Source organism: Ctenopharyngodon idella, chromosome 11, assembly GCF_019924925.1.
Source record: "Ctenopharyngodon idella isolate HZGC_01 chromosome 11, HZGC01, whole genome shotgun sequence".
Lineage (NCBI taxonomy): Eukaryota > Metazoa > Chordata > Actinopteri > Cypriniformes > Xenocyprididae > Ctenopharyngodon > Ctenopharyngodon idella.
In genome coordinates, this window is record NC_067230.1 from 16,657,042 (window position 1) to 16,677,571 (window position 20,530).

Below are 20,530 nucleotides of genomic sequence, written 5' to 3' on the forward strand. Positions count from 1 at the left end.
TTTTTTCTCATGAAAGAGAATAACTCGAGGGTTTATGTTTTAAGAACACTCATACTCTTAAAAAATTACTTCTTCAGTATTTCTGTCTTGTTTTCCAGTACAAATATCTAAATCAAGATACATTTACTGGAGAAGCTAAATTACTTAAAGAATTAGTTCAGTCCAGAATGACAATTCCCTGATAATTTACTCAGCCCCATGTCACCCAAGATGTTCATGTCTTTCTTTCTTCAGTGGAAAAAAAATGAAGGTTTTTGAGGAAAACATTCCAGGATTTTTCTCCATATAGTGGACTTCACTGGGGTTCAACGGGTTGAAGGTCCAAATGTCAGTTTCAGTGCAGCTTCAAAGAGCTCTACACGATCCCAGACGAGGAATAAGAGTCTTATCTAGTGAAACCATCGGCCATTTTCTAAAAAAAAAAAAAAAAACATTATATACTTTTTAACCACAAATGCTCGTCTTGCGCTGCTCTGTGATGCTCCACGCATTACGTAATCACGTTGGAAAGGTCACGCGTGACGTAGGTGGAAGTACCGCAGTAGGACGAAAAACTCCATCTCATTTTCTCCTCCAACTTCAAAATCGTCCGACATCGTTTTACCTTTTTTTGTAAAGGCTGTTTAACTTAGTCTTTGACGTTCGCTTTGTAAACACTGGATCGGTACTTCCGACTACGTCACGCGTGACCTTTCCAACGTGATTACGTAATGCGTGGAGCATCACAGAGCAGTGCAAGACGAGCATTTGTGGTTAAAAGTATATAATGTTTTTTTTTTTTTTTTAAATGTCCGATGGTTTCTCTAGATAAGACTCTTATTCCTCGTCTGGGATCATGTAGAGCTCTTTGAAGCTGCACTGAAACTGACATTTGGACCTTCAACCCGTTGAACCCCAGTGAAGTCCACTATATGGAGAAAAATCCTGGAATGTTTTCCTCAAAAACCTTCATTTCTTTTCGACTGAACAAAGAAAGACATGAACATCTTGGATGACATGGGGCTGAGTAAATTATCAGGGAATTTTAATTCTGACGTGAACTAAGATTTTAAGTCTTGTTTTCTGAAAATGTATCAAAATGAAGTGAGTTTGTGCTTAAAACACGAACAAATATCTGCAATGGGGTCTGAAAAATAATCTTGTTTTCCCTTTGAATTAAGCTGATTTTTCTGACTCCATTGGCAGATATGTTTTTCACACACAAAAAATTCTACGGCTTCCAAAGACTTACAGTAAACCCAAAATTAAATATATCACTTCATCTTAAAGTGCCCTCTTATGCTATTTTAAAGGTTTAATGTTGTTTTGGCGTCTCCTACAACAGGTTCACATTCATCCAAGATCAAAAACACTTTAATTTTCTCATAATATCCACTGCAGCATCAGCTCTTTTCTCTCAGTGTCTGAAACGCTTTCATCAAGGATTCGCTCTCTCTAAACCCCGCCTTTCTGAGAGCTGCTCTGCTCTGATTGGTCAGAAACCAAACGCTCATTATCATATCTGAATCTCAGCTCTTGATTCACAGTGATACGAACAGTAACGATGGCGTGGGTTTTACCGTATCAATCTCATCAAAGTGGATTTGCTTTGGCAGCAGAAAACAGCGTCTTCTTGACATGAACAACACGAACCAAACTCTTCCAGTCTCAGATACAACTACAGTGATTGAGGGCGGGGCAAAGAGACGCTGTTCAGCCAATGAAGAGCAGAGGCGGGCATTATGCAAATTAGTTACAATCCTACGTAGATTCAGCAGGAAGTGAGACTGAATTACTGACGACTCGTTTCAGTTCAGAATGAGATAAAAACTCCATTTATCTGCACTTTTGATCTTTTACATTCACAAACAGCTCTATTACACACTACATGAAAGGGAATATGTAAAAAGCATACTAGGGGCACTTTAAACAGTACCCACTGCACACTAATAAATGTTACAGAGTTCAAAGTGAAATACTGAGGCGTCACAGCAGTGTTATCTGTCCTGTCAGTAAGACACTGTGGGAATTTACATTTACAAAAGCATTTACCTTCATATTCCCAGTGCTTTCAGTAAACTAATTTTGTTGTGTTAAAATAAACAACATTTAAAATTTCCATGGTGGAAGGATGTGGTCGTGATGGTTCTCCTCCAGTGTCGCGCCACAATGACAGAATGGTGAAATCATATCATTGTCTACAAGAAAACAGACATCATTCTTCCTTTACCATAGAAGAGATATTTGCTTATGGCTATAGTCTATGTCAAAACAATTGCATGTGAGATGATGAACCATCATGGTCAAAGCATTAATTTCTGTCACTACAACATGTTGTGGAAATGTTTGGCTTCATTATGAGAGATTTGGTAATATGACATGGCCATGTTGCTATGGAAACTGTTTTTTAGCACACAGTGAATGAGCGCACCCTCACTGACAGCAGGAGCATCACATCGCAAGGTTCCTGTATACTGTTACGCTTCATTTACTAGTAGAATTAACACTAGTTAGATAACTTACATGCTTTCCTGTGCAAACTGTAAATGAATGCAAACCATTGTTTCATTTTTTCACTGGTCAATTTGGAGATTTTAGTCTATTTAGCTTCCATAACATGTCTTCTTTTAGACCAGTGGACAGGAAACCTCCAAAATAGAGTGTTTGTTTTTTTGCATTTGATCTCTTTGCATCTGTAAATTTCAGTCTTTAAAGGTGGAGAGTTTGAGTCAGAAATCACTTCAGCAGCTTCACACACACCAAACTCTACAGTTTTATTCATATATGTATATATATATTCTGTGTGTGTGTGTGTGTGTGTGTGTGTGTGTGTGTGTGTGTGTGTGTGTGTTGGCTGTAGGTGGTGGGCTCCTCGATGCAGCTCATTGGTGAACACCAGCCTGAGGACCGTCAGCTGATCGCTGCCATCGTCCTGGCCAAGATGAACCAAGAATCAAGCCGCACTGCCGCTCGTTCCCCACAAAGACCTCCAACCACTGTTCAACCTGCACAAGTACGTCATCAAACTCAAACGTTATTGGAGTCTAACGATGACGCTGAGGGACTGGGGTTTAGATCCATCTGCAGCTTTATTAACGTTAACACCACCATCAGGCCATGAACGATACTTAGATAAATACAATCACAGTGCAGGCAGGTCAGAGATAACGAGGCAGGCAGCAAATAACTGTCATAACTGTTTCAAAATGCTTTTAAAAATTTCAGTGGTTCACCGCTGATCTCTGGGGGTGATGATCTCTGAGAACCTTTGAATCATGCAGATTCACTGAGATCAGCTGCGAACCATTGAACAAGTCTCTATGGGTTTACCTTTTAATATTATTAGATGATTAGTTAATGGCATTTGATAGATTTTACTTTTAATAAAACGAAAACGAATAGTAAATCGTGCGCACGATTTAGCAAATCAGGGGAACGAAATAGTAAATCGTGCGCACGATTTAGTAAATCAGGGGAACGAAATAGTAAATCGTGAGCACGATTTAGCAAATCGGGGAAACAAAATAGTAAATCGTGAGCACGATTTAGCAAATCGGGGGAACGAAATAGTAAATCGTGAGCAAGATTTAGCAAATCGGGGGAACGAAATAGTAAATCGTGAGCACGATTTAGCAAATCGGGGGAACGAAATAGTAAATCGTGAGCACGATTTAGCAAATCGGGGGAACAAAATAGTAAATAGTGCGCACAATTTAGCAAATCAGGGGAACGAAATAGTAAATCGTGAGCACGATTTAGCAAATCGGGGGAACAAAATAGTAAATCGTGAGCAAGATTTAGCAAATCGGGGGAACGAAATAGTAAATCGTGAGCACGATTTAGCAAATCGGGGGAACGAAATAGTAAATCGTGAGCACGATTTAGCAAATCGGGGGAACAAAATAGTAAATAGTGCGCACAATTTAGCAAATCGGGGGAACGAAATAGTAAATCGTGAGCACGATTTAGCAAATCGGGAGAACGAAATAGTAAATCGTGAGCACGATTTAACAAATCGGGGGAACAAAATAGTAAATCGTGAGCAAGATTTAGCAAATCGGGGGAACGAAATAGTAAATCGTGAGCACGATTTAACAAATCAGGGGAACGAAATAGTAAATCGTGAGCAAGATTTAGCAAATCAGGGGAACGAAATAGTAAATCGTGAGCAAGATTTAGCAAATCGGGGGAACGAAATAGTAAATCGTGAGCACGATTTAACAAATCGGGGGAACCAAATAGTAAATCGTGAGCACGATTTAGCAAATCAGGGGAACGAAATAGTAAATCGTGAGCAAGATTTAGCAAATCGGGGGAACGAAATAGTAAATCGTGAGCAAGATTTAGCAAATCGGGGGAACGAAATAGTAAATCGTGAGCATGATTTAACAAATCGGGGGAACAAAATAGTAAATCGTGAGCAAGATTTAGCAAATCGGGGGAACGAAATAGTAAATCGTGAGCACGATTTAACAAATCGGGGGAACGAAATAGTAAATCGTGAGCACGATTTAGCAAATCGGGGGAACGAAATAGTAAATCGTGAGCATGATTTAACAAATCGGGGGAACAAAATAGTAAATCGTGAGCAAGATTTAGCAAATTGGGGGAACGAAATAGTAAATCGTGCGCATGATTTAGCAAATGGGGGAATGAAATAGTAAATAGTGCGCACGATTTAGCAAATCGAGGAAACGGAATAGTGAAGCGTGCGCACAATTTAGCAAATCGAGGTAACAAAACAGTAAATCGTGCGCCTGATTTAGCATGTGCGGGGCTCCATACGTTTCCAACACTTTGAAACAGTGAATCATTTTGCGAAGCAATTGGTTCAGTTGATTTGAAGCTGTGAAAAGCTTTGTTTCTCCCATCACTACACTAATGTCAAAACAGCGTTCGCTCAGTGCTTAAATAATCACAGGAATTCTTTCTTTATTTTTTATTCTCTTAGATCAGCAAGATACGAATAACTACAGACCCATTTCTAAACTGTCTTTTATTTCCAAGGTTTTGAAAAAAGTTGTTTACTCTCAGATTTCTTCGTATCTGAGTGCTTTTAGTATTTTTGACACATTCCAGTCTGGTTTTAGGGAGCTACATGGTACTGAGTCTGCGTTGTTGAAGGTTTTTAATGACTCACTCTGGATGCAGGGTCTGGCTGTATTTTAGTCTTGCTTGATTTAAGTGCAGCGTTTGACACTGGTGATCACAACAGTCTTTTACACAGACTTGAACATGTAGTTGGGCTTCGAGGCCTGTGTGGTAGTGGTTTGCCTCTTACCTCAAAGGGAGAACGTTTTCTGTCAAAATAGGGAATTGTTTTTCATCTCATGCTCTAATTCCTTATGGTGTACCCCAGGGTTCCATTTTGGGTCCTCTTCTCTTTGCACTGTATATGCTTCCACTTGGCCATATTATTCAGAGACATAATTCATCATATCACTTCTATGCCGATGACACTCAGCTCTATCTTCATATCAAAAACAATGACTGTTCTGTGTCTAGTCTGTTTGACTGTCTGTGTGACATTAAATGTTGGATGGACATGAACTTCTTACAGCTAAACAAAGATAAAACTGAAATTATTATCTTTGCCCCATCAGATATGACCTCTGACATAGTCAATCAGCTTGGTTCTCTTTCTTTTAATGTTTATGACTGTGTCAAAAATCTTGGTGTCATTTTTGATCCCAATCTGAGTTTTGATAACCAGATTAGCGCTCTTGTAAAAAGCAGTTTCTTTCAGATTGATTGCTAAAATTAAGACGATGCTCTCTAAGAAAGACCTTGAAACTGTTATTCATGCTTTTATTACTTCAAAGTTGGACTACTGTAACTCTCTATACCTGGGTTTGCCCGAATTCAACTGTCAATCGATTGCAAATGGTCCAAAATGCGGCGACCAGGCTTTTGACTGGCACTAAAAAGCATCACCACATTACTCCTGTGCTTGCCTCTCTCCATTGAGTCCCGGATTGATTTTAAGATTTTGCTCTTTGTTTTTAAAGCTTTACATGGACTTGCTCCTGAGTGTATTAGTGATTTTCTTGTCCCGTACAATGCCCCGAGATCCTTACGCTCATACAATCAATTTCTTCTTTCTGTTCCTCACTCACGTTACAAAACTAAAGTTGATCGGGCTTTCTCGGTGGCTGCTCCTCGACTCTGGGACAGTCTCCCTCTCAATATTAGATCTTCGCCTTCTGTTTCTACTATTAAATCCTCTTTAAAAACGTATTTGTTTTCTTTATATTTTAATTAAGGGTGTGAATTTTTTGATTGTCCTCAAGGTCAATTCTTTTTGTGTGTGTGTGTTTGTGTTTCAATTTTGTTTTAATTTAGCACTTTGGTTGCAACCTCTGTTGTTTGGAAATGTGCTTTATAAATCAATCAACTAAACTAAACAGACTTGAATGACATGATGATGAGTAAATGATGACACAATTGTCATGTTTAGGTGAACTATCCCTTTAACTTAGCAAAGCCCTCTTTCTGTCTAGTGTCGCCCCCTGGTGTGGAATCACCAGAAATGCATTCAAAATTGAAGCTCAAATGTCCAGTGAGACTGAACACCATTTCTTTGTGTGTGTCCACAGAGCGCTGCCTTAAAAGAAAGCCTGACTGACCCCAACAAGACCCTCGGCCAGCGGCCCCCTCCACAAGGTTGTTTACAGTACATTCTCGACTGTAATGGAGTTGCTGTCGGACCAAAACAAGTCCAGGCAAAATGATTTCCACTGCCACAATTCCAGATAAACGGTTCAGCCCGCGATAAAACGAGAGCTCAGTTCACTGGTGCTGGTTGAGGTTCAGATAGTGACAGATGCAGTAGTTTGGAGCTCAGAATCTGCCTTGACTGTGAAGTGTTTTTCTGTACTGTTCACTTGTTCGCTTCTGATGGCTGCGTTCGTTTCCTTGTTAGTCGTGTGGTTTCCAGGGTCAAGAACAACTCTAACTGTGCCTACGCAGAGTCCAGTGCTGTGGTGTCCTGTGTGCTCAATATGTACTATGAAAGATTTGTACTATTATTTCAGTAAGGGTGGTTCCTTATCGTCCAGCTTTCAGATGTGTGTGTGTGTGTGTGTGTGTGTGTGTGTGCTATATGTGTAATGTTGTTTTTTATTTAAATGTAGTGTTTGTGGTTTTGCATGAGTGATGTCCTCGTGTTTACATTTTTGAATGTGTGTTCAACAGCAAATGTTTTTAGTATTTCCAGCATGGTTTCTAAAGAGAAGGAGTTGATTGAACGTTTGCTTTCTCAAGGTTTCCAAGAAGATTTTCTTTCAGCCTGATGAACTGTAAACAGATAACCGTGAGGAGCCAAAGACAGAAGGATTTCCATAAAACTGAAAGGCCATTACAGTCCAAACTGAGGCCAGTTGATTTTAGGATCAGGAACGTTTCAGAGTAGAATGAGAGTGAGTCCGTCCTCCCGTGACCTCTTGACTGTCAGCTTATATTATATATCCTTCTGAGCAATATATAACCTACTGTAGTGGAATAGTCAGAATGGGTGAATCACAAGAAACCTGTCAAGACATGTTAATATTTCACCCCAGAATCAAAAGAAGATATGAGAACGTATATTTTGCATAATGAAAATAAAGCCTATTTCAAAATCATTGAGGTTTTTTTTTTGCATTGCATTTGTTTGGATTATTTTCATGACGTTTAATTGCAATTAGAAAAAATATATATGATATAACAGCATATTTGTTGTTTGATTTAAAAGAAAAACACTGTGCATTGTAATACACTAAAGAGATTACTTCATGAGAACTGTCATGAAAATAATTTCACAATTCAAAACATTAAAGTGGCTTCATTTTCTTTTTGTAAAATATATTTTCTTCTTTTTCTTTTCTTTCGATGTTGTCGTGAAATGTGACCAGGCCATTTTTCTATATGACATTCACCCGAATTTACAGATCTCTTACAATAATCTTTGTTATGACTGTTTAAAAACTGATTTGAGGTTTTTCTCTCGTGCGTCATGAATGCAATGCAGTTTTATAATATTGATTAGAGGTATTTTCGAGGTACCGCTTTCCAGCCATTTCAGTGTTTTTTATGCAAAGACATTAAATTAAATAAGCTAATATAGTGCTACAGATTTGGCCTTGACATTTAATAATGCAATATTTGACAAACAATGAGCTTTTCCAGTATTAAAGACATAATGGACAAGACTGAATATGTATAGGGACGTGTGAGGTGTTTTCAGTGTAGTGCCTGTTCTGTATATTGATGTTTTTAACTGTTTTATCAACATGCAAGATGGTATCTATAACACGTAAAAGGTAAAATCTGTGTGCAGAGTTTAAAATATGTCCTTATATTGCATGGGAACTGTTACCTTAAGATCATTTGCATGCATTACCAAAGAGTGGAAAAATCTGGAATATTTTTGTGTGTGAAAAATATAATGAAATCAATGAATGTACATATCAAACATACTGAAAATAATGTCCGCTTGTGAACAATCAGATCTCTATATGCTGATGTGGCGTCTGACTTAAAACCTGGGTCGATTAGGCTTTGCTGATGTCACTGCCTCTTTAAATCCAGTACTTGGGTATTACCTGTGATTTTTGTCTGATATAGATCTAGTCTTTCCCCCTCATGTCCAAAGTAATAAAGCTCCCATTTTCCAGACTTACTGTTCTGTGTTACTGAACCTCATTTCAAATCGAATACCCTTTATGAAAGACACAAAACTTTCAGAAGGGTCAAAGCCCAGTGTGTTTTCATTTATAGTGAGATATCAGGAAACATAATCAAGCATTTATTAAACAAACAAGCAAACTTCAAGAGACACCTCACTCACAACTAGATCATTATCTCTTATAAACAAGAGAACTAATCTCCCACATTTCCCTGCTCCTGCATGTATCCCAGTTGTCCTTTATGTTTGGTACGTATAAAGATTTAGTACAAAACACACAACAAAGTACATCTGGAACAATACAAGCCAAAACATCCCAATCAAGGCCGGGGGTGAAAACTACAAGAAAAGCTGTCTTTGTTTTAAAGATGGCGCATGCGGCCTCTGGGTCTTGTTTTTTTTGTATGCATGATCTGTTGTTGTCAACCTGCAGCTACACATCCTCACCTATGATACTGCTGCAAGCTAACCGTCCTGTCTGTTTCATTCTGCTTGTTTGGAGTAAAAGCAATTTCCTATTGACTATCCTTACCTTGTGCAAAATCCTTTGTATGGTTACTTTGGCCAGTCGTGGGGGCGCCTTAATTTTTGATCATAAATCATGCAAAGTTTCTGGTGCTGGATTTAAAACCTTCTTGCAAGCTTTAGTGTTTGCAAAATGTTATAATATGATGACTCTGTTTTGTACTAAACCTAGGGGGGACAGTGAAACCCCAAGAACCACAGCCTAAGAGTCAAGAGCCTACACCCGAGCCAGTCCCTGCCCAGGAACCTGTGCCCAAAGCAGGCCCTGCCCCGACTCTACCACCCACCACGCAGCAGCCCAAACCCCAGGCTCAAGCAGCACCTGAACCCACTCCAGGGAAGCCAACAGAACTGCCCCCAAAACCCCTACCCCCCAAACCCCTTCCCCCAAAGCCTGTGCCCCCAGTTCGGAGGAACTCCAAGCCTCAGATCCAGCCGAAGCCCCAAACCCCACCTCCCACCAAGGCCCACCCAAAAGCCCAACCGGGTGACGCAGATCAGAGTCCTGGTCAATCCCGGCCAGATCCGGTCCCTGTTCAAGAGCAATCCCCAGCCAAGGTTCCAATTAAACCCCTGTCACCAGCTAAACCCCAGCTCCAGCCTAAACCGGTGCTCAGAGAGCAAGCCAAACCTGAGGGCCGAGCCCAGACTTCTGCTCCATCTGAAGCACCCTCAGCCCCAGTTAGAGCAACTCCTTCCCCTGCTCCTGCTCCTGCTCCCACCCAATCCCAGCCTCCTGTGGAGGAACAGCCTGCACCCCAGCAGAAGTCAACCCATCCTCTCTTGAAGTAAGAATCTTTTCACTATTGCTTCATTGCTTGGAGATCATTTACTACACTTTATTTTGATAGTCCACTTTAGTTTTCATACCTATGGATCATTTGTTTTGTTCCGAAACAGGAACTAAATTTGTTACAATGTTGCATTTTCTTCTTGGTTCAGTTCACTTTCACATGGCGACATTTCAAAGCGTACCAAAATGTGTTTATGCAAGTCAAATGCGTGTACAACTGTCCTTGGGTCGGATTGCTTTCACATCTCAAGCGAACCGCTCCAAAGTTTGTTTGAAAGCGTATTGAGAACACCTCTTCAAGGAGGTCTCGGTACGCTTGTTTGCAGAAGGTCTGGACCCCATCACAGCTTTCATTGGTCAAGAACTGCCCAGAGGCCGTCTGACTGACATGTAAAGCAACCAGTCACAGTTCGATTTGTTCAGCTTCATGTTTAGGGGCGTAAACATGTAACGTCAATGTCACTATAATAAAAGACTGGTGTGTAAAACACCTGGACGTATTTTAAAGAGTCTATGCCGCAAACTTGACATACTTTTGACGACGACTTTCTTCTTCACGTCACGGCGGGTTTGTTTCCAGGGGAACCGTTAACGAACGCGACACGTGTCTCTCGGAAATCCTATAGGATTCAACCAATCAGAGGATGACTTTAACCTGTTAGCGTTCCACTGTACCGCTCGAGGTACACAAACTTTCAAAAGAGACCTAAACCATGCATATACTCCAAATGGTTCAAGAACAGCATGCAATTTACTCTGGGTATGCCTTTTTAAGGCATTTTAGGCAAGTTTTACAAGAATGCTAAGGGGTTAAAACTCCTGAAGTGTTTCCAATTTTGTGTGCCTCATGCATCAGACATTCAGCCAACAGTCTGTGACGTCTAAAACTAGTTGATATATAGTTGCAAAGTTACTTGTAGTTAGTAGAATGTCTAAAGTGGACTATCGAAATAAAGTGTAACTGTCCATTTCGGCAAGAAACCATTCTGCAGTTCCTTACCCCAGGGGTGTACAGTCATTCTCCAGGAGACTTTGGCTAAATCCCATCCTCTTTTTGAATGCTATTAAAAAAGTACACCCTATGCTGGCGGTGGTAAAATATTAACTTTGACATAAAAGTAAGCCAATATGCCAAAGTCGAAGAAGCAATGCAAATCAATTCTCTTGCGTAGACATTTTCAAACTCAGCTCCTGGAGGGCCACAAAGAGTTTAGTTCCAATTCTGCTCTGACAAACATAGTTTTCAAATAGTCCTGAAGGACTCTATTAGCCGGATCAGGTGTTGAAGATAAACTCCGCAGGAACGTAGTTTGGCACCCCGAGCTAATCCTAACGCGAGTTGGAATACAGCCCTCCCTTCCTGCAGGATTCAGCTCTGTTCCGCCACTCCTTGTTTGCATTGAAACCGAATCCTGTGATTGGTCCAGTTCAGAGTTGCAATCTCTGCAGGAAGGTAAATCTCCATGAGCGGGATTGAGCTCCTCTACCTTCAACACCTTACTCCCGTGTTCAGTGAAATTAGATTACTGCCCAAATGATCCCAAAGATGATCTAATCTTGCTTCTGCTTTGTCCGCTGTTTTGCAGCAAATCCCAGTCCTTGACCAATGCCTTCAACGCCTTTGGCGAGACCTTCCGTTCCAGCAACGAGGACGAAGCCAAGGCGGAGACCATCCGAAACTTGCGAAAGTCTTTTGCCAGCCTGTTCTCTGACTAACAACACAATGGGTGACAAAGGGTGGCAAGGGACTCGACTGACAGATATGCATCCTGGTCTGAGGTTAACTCCATGTAGCTGTGTACATTTAACCCCTCCTCCCAACTCTGCTGTAATTATCCGAGTGTTACTTAAGAAGGTTAGAGTGATGTACAGTGATTGTTGGTGTTTACATTTTTGAGACGCTCTGCCCTGAAACACTGGGATTTATACGAGGAGGGGATGGCTCTAAAGCGATCAGTTACAGGAGGCCAGAGAATGCTGAAGTCGTCTATAACCCCTCGATGTTGTAGCTGTATCGGTGTAGTGTGTTTTCTTTGCCCGGAGACAAATATTTGTGACTAGTTCCCCTCGTTTATCCCCTGTAGTGTGTGTGCGTGTAACTAGTTGATGTGTTGTAAGCATTAGCCAGTAAGACATTAGTTCGACAATACCTCGGGATCTTTATAAAAGCACTTTCCTATTCAAGTTTCCTACAATAATCAATGCTTGGACTGGTCGGTTTCAACGCAGTGGTGGGATTTCAGTGGAACGCCTGGTGTTTTAGCGACATAGCTTGCATCCAGCACTTATCAACCTGTCAAGATATTCATGAGTGCCATGTTTATAGTATCTCTGCATATTGTATTGTACTGTATGTTTAACATCTCAGGAGTTTAATTTGAATATATGTTTATTCCGGCGTCACACTGTTCATGTTGTGTTTTCTTTGTGCACAGTGATGATGCTTTGCATGACCGGTGATAATTGTTTTCTCTGTACAAGTGTCAATAAACATGTGGCGCATCATTCCACTGACATACCGTTTGCAGTCTGCCCATTATATGTGCATTCAGCTAAAGCATCGAGTGGTGACACGCACTGTTATGCATGTGTTCGTAACCTTTTGGCAGTGTATGTTTGTTTCTTCGCATTTTTAGAACCAGAGGATCAAATCAGTAAGTGCACAGACCAATGCCCTGGCCATCTGGTTTACAAAAGGAAATAAATTTGTGATGTTTGTTTATTTATTTTTTACCAAATAAAGGTTTAATCTCATCTGAGAGATGGTAAAAGTGAGGCAAGCATATTTATGAGTTCCCAGAAGGTGGCAGTAGGTGACCAGTGTTTTTGCTAACCATGTTAATGGTTAATCATATTCCATCCAGCAAACTACTAAACTAATCGTTTCAAGTCATTTCCACTAATTTGACACAAGTGCTACACAGGTCTGATAATGATGTAAATCTACATTCTACATAAAGAGAGAAAACACAAATGTCTGCAAAATATAATTCAATAATATTTTATTTTCAAATGGAATGTCTATAATGTTGGTATCAGTGTGTGATTGTAGTCTTGCTAATGACACTAATACGTCCACACAACCCATTACTCACTTCTCTCGATGGTTGTGTCCAGTCATATGACTGATGATGCTGGAGACTCTCGTTACGTCAAACCTGTCTGACCCTTTCCACGTGTTTATTACACATTATCTGAACTTGTGATCATGTGAAACAATGCTGTGACATCAACTGATTGCAGCTATTTTCAAAACGAGGAAGAAACGACAGTGATTTAGAGGGAAAGTGAGAAAAATAATCTATTAAGAGTTCACAGAAACTTTCTTTAGAAACACTCATAATGTATTGTTGTTTATTATTTTCCATCTAACAGTAAAATTCAAAACGAAATTTGGCTAAATGCCAAAATTGCCATTTTTAGTGCTTGAAGCATTTTTCGTGGTCACACCGGGTGCCAAGATGACACCAGGTGGAATAATATCGGTAGTTTGTGCGTTATGTAAACTTGATCGCGTTACATGCAGTTAATTTGGCGTTGATTTCTTTGGCTCTTCCGCATTTCTCCATGTGTTCCAAAGGTGTTCCAGATGGGAGGAGAAATGGAGTGGCGGTGTCCCAAAACAATTGGAGCTTCCTAACTAGAACGCATTATAAATTTTAGCCATTTTAAAATATTTAATGTAAAAGAATATTTTTGAATATTTAGTCATATTTATCTGATCCAATAAAAATAATAATTCTGAGTCTGTATAATCATTTTGGGCATTTTGAAGCGTTTTGAGAATATTTAAATTCAGATCTAAGTCGGTTTATTTAAATTACTGGATGCTTTAGAATTATTTCTGGCATCAAATCTGTGTGCTGCATATTTCCTATATATATATATATATATATATATGTATGTATATATATATATATATATATATATATATATATATATATATATTATAGTGTCTTTAAACGCAGACCTTCATAGACGCGTGTAACATTATAGACATATATTATAGACGCGATAGATGCGTGCGCGCGCGCGCGCGTGTGTTAGTGAGTGAGTGTGAGAGAGAGAGAGAGAGAGAGAGAGAGAGAGAGAGAGAGCATATTATAATCCCTCAAAATGCTGTCTAGTTAGGCAGCTCGTTATGTTTTGAGACGGCGCCATTAGGTCTGGTTGCCCCGCGCATCTTTGCGCCTCACAGTCCTCCCCACAAGCTTCTGTCTGTAACCACACCGACCCAAACCTGCTGCACGCGGCCGGACGGCAGGAAAACTCCTGCGACTCTCTCACACACTCGACTGACAGCAGGAGGAAACATCTCTGGCGTCACTGAACACCTTCAAGAGACCCCTACAGGTCAGTGCACTTAAAGACCACCTCTAGTGAGCAGCAGGTGAACACTGAAGAGAACAGCTCGATTACTTTTACTCTGTTAACTTACTGTACATTTATGCTGCACAGGCGGTTCAATATTAAAAAGACATCATTCACATCGGGTAAGTGTGAACTAGGAGATTATAATGTTACTTTATACGAATAAACAGGCTTTGAGCTGAATTATGAGGATCTGTGAATACACTAATAAGTTTGTGTGTTTAATAGCAGAGAGTTTTATAGGTTGTAGTAAATGTAATGATGAGTTTAGACACCTGTATTTACTGTAAAGTCATCATCATATATTAGACTACAGATGAGAGTTCATCAGCATTTCCAGGTTTGATGTGTCTAAATAGTCAGAATTTTTAGTGATTGTCATAGTGAAGAATTTACAGTAAATATTGATCATCATAGAGGCCTCAAAACGTAAATCTAAAGCGTTAGATTCAATTTTTAAATAACAATAAAATTGTTTGATAGGTTAAAATCATTTTAAAAAATGCTGTTAATATTGTGTTTATTTTTGCTTGGTGGAACATAGTTCTTCTGATTCTGTGAAAACTTGAGGAGAACTGACTTCTAAACTGATTAAAAAAAATCACCAAAAACATTCAAAGAAAAGTGTTTGTTCTGACAAAAACTATTATTAGCAGTTTTGTTTTATTTTATTTTTTCTTTTGAATGTCCAAACACTTGCTGGGGTCACTATATGCAATATATTCTGAAGTTTCAACTTTATTAGAAACAGACTTCTGCAGAGATTTGATTTTAAACAATAAGCTGAGATTTAGATTTTGCAACTTTGCCAAAGCAAGTTTTCTCTGAAGTGACTGTTCTGGTTTCATAGAGCCGTTACTTTACAAACTAAGAATGATTTTGAGTGAGTAAAAGTTCTATCATGTTTACCAACAACAAAAAAAAAAAAAGAAAGGAAAAAAAACTGGATGTTTTTGTGTATGTATTTGATTGAGATTGCACAATATGAGTTTCAGCTCATTTGTTATCTGCCAAGATGAACACGTGTTATCGCTCCAGTAATCGCAGGCTGACATGGATTGGCATGAGTTTCTAATATATGAACTACAGTAGCATATCCAGAAAAAACATGATCAAATCTTTGCCGGTGTGAGCAGTGTTTAATTCAAGAACTAAAGTCAGATTCTTGTGACAGTCACAAATAGCTGGCAACGCACGATGTCTGGCCTGCTGTTATTTAGGGAAATCATCATGAACCGTATGACATTTATGATGCAAACACAAATTGCGAAATTAATATGAAAGAGGGGTCACTAAATATCTAATTCTGCTTTAGCAGTAAATCTGAGGTCAGATTCTCTGTGCTTTTGAATCACAAGTAAAGTAATCGTAAAAGTGGGAGGTGAGAACAAAAAATGACAAAGAAAAACAGAAACTGAAAATGGAAATTTCGAAAGTTTGTCACTTGGACTCAGAGTTCTGCCCGTAATGGTGTGTGTGTGTTGTTGTGGTGTGTGTTGTTGCATGTTTGGAGTCCAAAATAGTGAAAATGCATCTGTTTTCTATTTTAATATGAATTATTCATTACAAACTGTATTATTAGTATAATGGACTGAAAAATGAACATGAATTTAAAATAGTAATTGGTGAAAGATTGATGATCATGTTCTTTAAAAAAGCATCGTGTGCTTCAGTGGAAGAAAAAAGATCTGACCGTCTGTTATGTTTGATCAGTCATCTATCTAAAATATTTCTTCATTGTTTGTTTGTTTTACATTTTTCAATCCAACAACAGCTTTTTCTTCATTTAAATGAGAGTTTGAATCCATTTTCCATGTGCTTTGAGACTCTTATCGTGTTTAACAGCTCAGGGAGTGAAACACATCTATCTGTTTGAGATGCGACCGTCTGACCTGTTATATAACTGACGTGCACCATGATGGACTTTACCCTGTTGTCATAAATGTAAAGTGTGGAAATCGCAGCAAAAACCATGTTTACACTGATTTTAGTGGTTTGTGCTGCATTCACTGCTGACAGTTTACTGCACTTTGCTCATCTAGTTTTGCTGCACCAAAAACTACTGTTCAGTGTGAGCTTTATGTGCTTGTCTGCTTGTTTTGTGTGTGTGTGCGTGTGCGTGTGTGTGTGTGTGCGTGTACAGGAGTGGCTGTTTGGTTTCAGCATATAGATGATGGATTGTGTCTCTTTTGAAACGGCTCAGATATGCTTCAGTGTGTTATCTTGCACGTGTTTCTACACAGATTGCAGGATTATACAGAAGCATTTACTTCATTAGCGGCCATAAGCCGCACCTTATCCATAGACGCCTCCTTCGCTTTGCAGTTCAATGGGCTGGAACTGCAGTTCCAAGAACCAGTTATGGCACCAATGCATGTGTGGAAGCAGATGCATCTGTGGGTTGCATATATATATATATATATATATGGTGTGTGTGCGCTTCACCTCTAGTGTTGATTTGTGTGGATTCAGTGGTGTTTATGTTAAAATCTGGGGATTTTTAAAGTAACATTGGGGCTAATTTATGCTTTTTAGAAACACCTAACTTAAAGCCTTTATATATAATGCGTTATCAAAGTATTTTAATCCATTGATTATGCCATTTATGGTCTCATGAATAATTGTAACCACAGTAAAAACACATGAATTCTTATCTATTCATTGAACACACCTTAATGCATTGAAACACATGACAAACAACCAGTTTGAGATGTTACAAGGAATCTGCAATATAATGCATCTAACTTTAGTTACAATTATTTGTGAAAAGATATGATTTGTAATGTACATAATGAATACCTTTATAATGCATTATATATAACAGACTCACAAGTTGTCGTAAAAATACACGGGATTTTTTTGTGTGTGTTTTGACACTCTGAGATGTGGCTGAATGCGTGTACAAAACGTCTGATGATTTTGATGTTCGCGGGTCAATTTGACCCTCAAGTTCATGATTAACCGCTGCTGCACAGACCCAAAATAAAAGTTAAAAATTCAGTGTATTTTTTAATGTTTTAATGTTTTTAAAGTTTCTCAACTTCCCTCTGAGGATATTTACATTTATGCATTTGGCCGACAGGCAAACACACAAAAATAAAACACAAACATTTAAAATAAAAAAAATAAAAAAAAAATCTACATTTTAAATAAAAAATAGTTACAATACTGTTTAATACTCATTTTTTAAACAAATGGTTAAAAAATAGTTGTTAAATACAATTTTAAAAAATAATTTGTTGTCATGTTTATTTTTGTTGTAATGTGTGAGAACTATTAATATTAAAGGTTTACTGTTTTTACTTAAAAATCATTACATAATCTTTACATCTTTTTACATAAAATCGTACCCAGAATTCGGACATAACACAAGGGTTCAGTAAAGTCTTTATCATTTCAGCATTATTTGTTTAATCCGACTTATCAAATGATGTTTTTGCAAACAATATTTGAATACTGATATTTCACATGTATGGAAAATGACATTAGAATTCATTCTTTGTCTTCGTCAGGAACGTTTTTAATGCTTTTCCTTCCTTCTCTTGAATCAAATCAACGAGCAAAAATTACAGTCCAGTTTGACTTCGATCAAACTAAATTGGAATGAATTTTGTATACTTTGCATTTTGGGATTGAAGTGAATTTTGGTTTTGTGGTTTTGTGAGCTTCACACTGAAATCCGCTCTGCTCGTGTGTCATGAATGTTCTTATCTTTTGCTCATTTCATTACAACAATGATGCAATGTGACAATGTCCATAAACAAGTGTGCGATATGAAGCGGAGCACTTAGGGTGAAGTCCAGAAGATTTTCAGAGATGCGCTCGTATCAGAGACTGTAATTCACGCTGAAGGTTCAATGTCAGAAAGACACTAAACATTCAGCTCTGAAGGATTTTGGAAACAAGCTCAAAGTCGCTTCTCAGAGATCTTTCACAGTAGCTCCGTCCGTCCGTCGCATGTTTTTACTCATGATGTGACCGAAACTAAACCTCTCCCCCCTTTCCTGTCCACATCGAGGAACAGGGAAGACCCTTCCTCTCATTTCACGGGATTTGTAGGCCTTGACAGAGAACATGTTCCTTCCTGATCCGTTTAGGAAGCTCCGCAGAACCCTCAGGAGAGTCATCCACCATTAACTCATTCCTATTAAAAGTAATTGGGAGAAAGTTCGTGTCCTTAGATGTTGTGCAAGTCGAAATCCTTCAGAAGCTTCACAATTCAGCGTTGGTTTTGCTCAAGTCCCTTGTGAATGTTTGGCTTTATCATCAGAACAGATTGTTTTGGGGGTTTAGAAACCGTTTCGAGATGAATCTCCAGATGAATCATAGTTCGAATCCACTGAATTGGGTGGTAGTTCAGGTTGGACTTCACTGCAAAAAACAATGTTCTTCCTCAGTGTTTCTGTCTTGTTTTCCAGCGCAAATATCGAAACATTCTTAAATTAAGATACATTTACTGGAGAAGAAAAATGACTGAAGATATTAAGTCTGGAAAATGAATCAAAATGAAACTGCTTAAAACAAGAACAAATATCTGCCAATGGAGTCAGAAAAAAAACACTTAAATCAAACGTCAAACAGGTTTATTTTTCTGACTCCATTGGCAGATATTTGTTCATGTTTTAAGCATTTTCATTTTGATTCATTTTACAGACTTAATATCTTCAGTCATTTTTCTTCTCCAGTAAATGTATCTTAATTTAAGAATGTTTCGATATTTGCGCTGGAAAACAAGACAGAAACACTGAGGAAGAACATTGTGTTTCGTTCATATTCCTTTATACACATTTAAGATCATAAAAAGTGTGAAGGACTGTAGGAAAAAGGAATCAGTTATCTTGACATATCTCTTTATTAAGACAGCTGACAACACGTGAACAGCCTAATTTAAAAGCAGCCTATTAGAAGCGCTGTTGGTATCCGACGCTCTTCTGCGAAGAGAAGTGGAACCAGCACAGTTCTGAGTGAGAATGAAGCAACAGGAAGTCATCTGGCTAGCCTTACACCTCATAGCAGGACCACATGATACTTCGCTGTCTGCACTTTTGCTGAGGCCATGAAGTGTCAAAAAAAAATTCTTTAGTTCCTGTTAAATTTATTAGAACCACAGAAATAGCCACTCATTTGCCCATTCGCTCAAGTCAAAAGTTCAGTGTGCTGAGCTCACGTTATCATCCCGAATCATCGAGGATCTTCCCTCAAGAAGGGTGAGCCGTAGTGTTTCTGTCTGCTTTTGTTAGATGTGTTTTTTTAACATGTCTGGTATATGTGTGGAGTTTGTGTTCCTTTTATTTTAAGTGTGAATTGAAACTTGCCATATAGTCTGAACAGCTATTAACCAAAGTGTTGAGACTGTGAAGAGATTTTGTAATTAAATTACAGATCGGTACTTCAAGCAGGCCTTTTTGGAAAATAAAAATAAACAGACATCGGAACTCTTATTAATAGCTTTAAAGGGGTTGTTCACGCAATTTAAAAAATAACATTTCCATTAACATTATTTCATTCAAAATGCGAATGTTAAGGAAACATTCCATTTTAACATTCTGCAAACATTATGGGAATGATACTTTTGAATGTTCTCTGAAACAAGTAGCAACATTTTTAAAAAAAAATGTTACATTCCAAATAACTTTGAATGAACATTCTATAAACATACTGGAGGAACTGTACAACTTACTTACTATTGACTTCCATTATATGAACAATATGACACATTTCTCAAAATATCTCCTTTTATGTTCCTGTATGTTTATAATGTTGTGATGGTCAGTAAATGGCAGAATTTGTACCTAAAGATTTATCGGTTGCCATTCATTCATCATAATCTACCTTTAGAGATTTCATGATGTTATGCAAAATACTGATGACTTGCTTTCTTGTGCAGCTCAGAAGAACGGCGCCGAATTCCCCCAATGAGCTCATTTTTTTGAACACGTCAGAAAAATAAATCAGGGTCCACTCGTGCCATGGTGGAGGGGTTTATGCCAGCCTCCCTAAACTGTGGTCAGAAATGTGTATAACGTGACACCTGCATCAAAGTGGCACATGCGTGCTTCGCAAAATCAGTAGTAGCCGAGTAGGCGTCCAGACGACTTTACTGTCTGGGTAGAGACTCATAGTGAGAGGGCAGAGGTCAGGCTTCAGAGTGGAGGTAGCTGAAGCTGAGCACTGAGGTCAGGAAGTCATCTGTTTCT

The 20,530-nt window shown here is 38.7% G+C and overlaps 2 protein-coding genes across 2 annotated transcripts in view; both read left to right on the top strand.

Annotated features, from left to right (window-relative positions):
• Window positions 1-12,481, top strand: part of syn2b (synapsin IIb) — a 69,052-nt gene extending 56,571 nt beyond the window's left edge. Inside the window, exons 10-13 of the mRNA XM_051913333.1 lie at window positions 2,840-2,992; window positions 6,576-6,642; window positions 9,342-9,957; window positions 11,549-12,481. Of these exons, the coding sequence (XP_051769293.1) occupies window positions 2,840-2,992; window positions 6,576-6,642; window positions 9,342-9,957; window positions 11,549-11,678 (966 nt within the window). The 3' untranslated portion in view covers window positions 11,679-12,481. The remainder of the gene's footprint in view (window positions 1-2,839; window positions 2,993-6,575; window positions 6,643-9,341; window positions 9,958-11,548) is intronic.
• A 1,833-nt stretch (window positions 12,482-14,314) lies between these two features.
• Window positions 14,315-20,530, top strand: part of pparg (peroxisome proliferator-activated receptor gamma) — a 34,358-nt gene continuing 28,142 nt past the window's right edge. Inside the window, exon 1 of the mRNA XM_051913344.1 lies at window positions 14,315-14,455. Within this exon, the coding sequence (XP_051769304.1) occupies window positions 14,410-14,455 (46 nt within the window). The 5' untranslated portion in view covers window positions 14,315-14,409. The remainder of the gene's footprint in view (window positions 14,456-20,530) is intronic.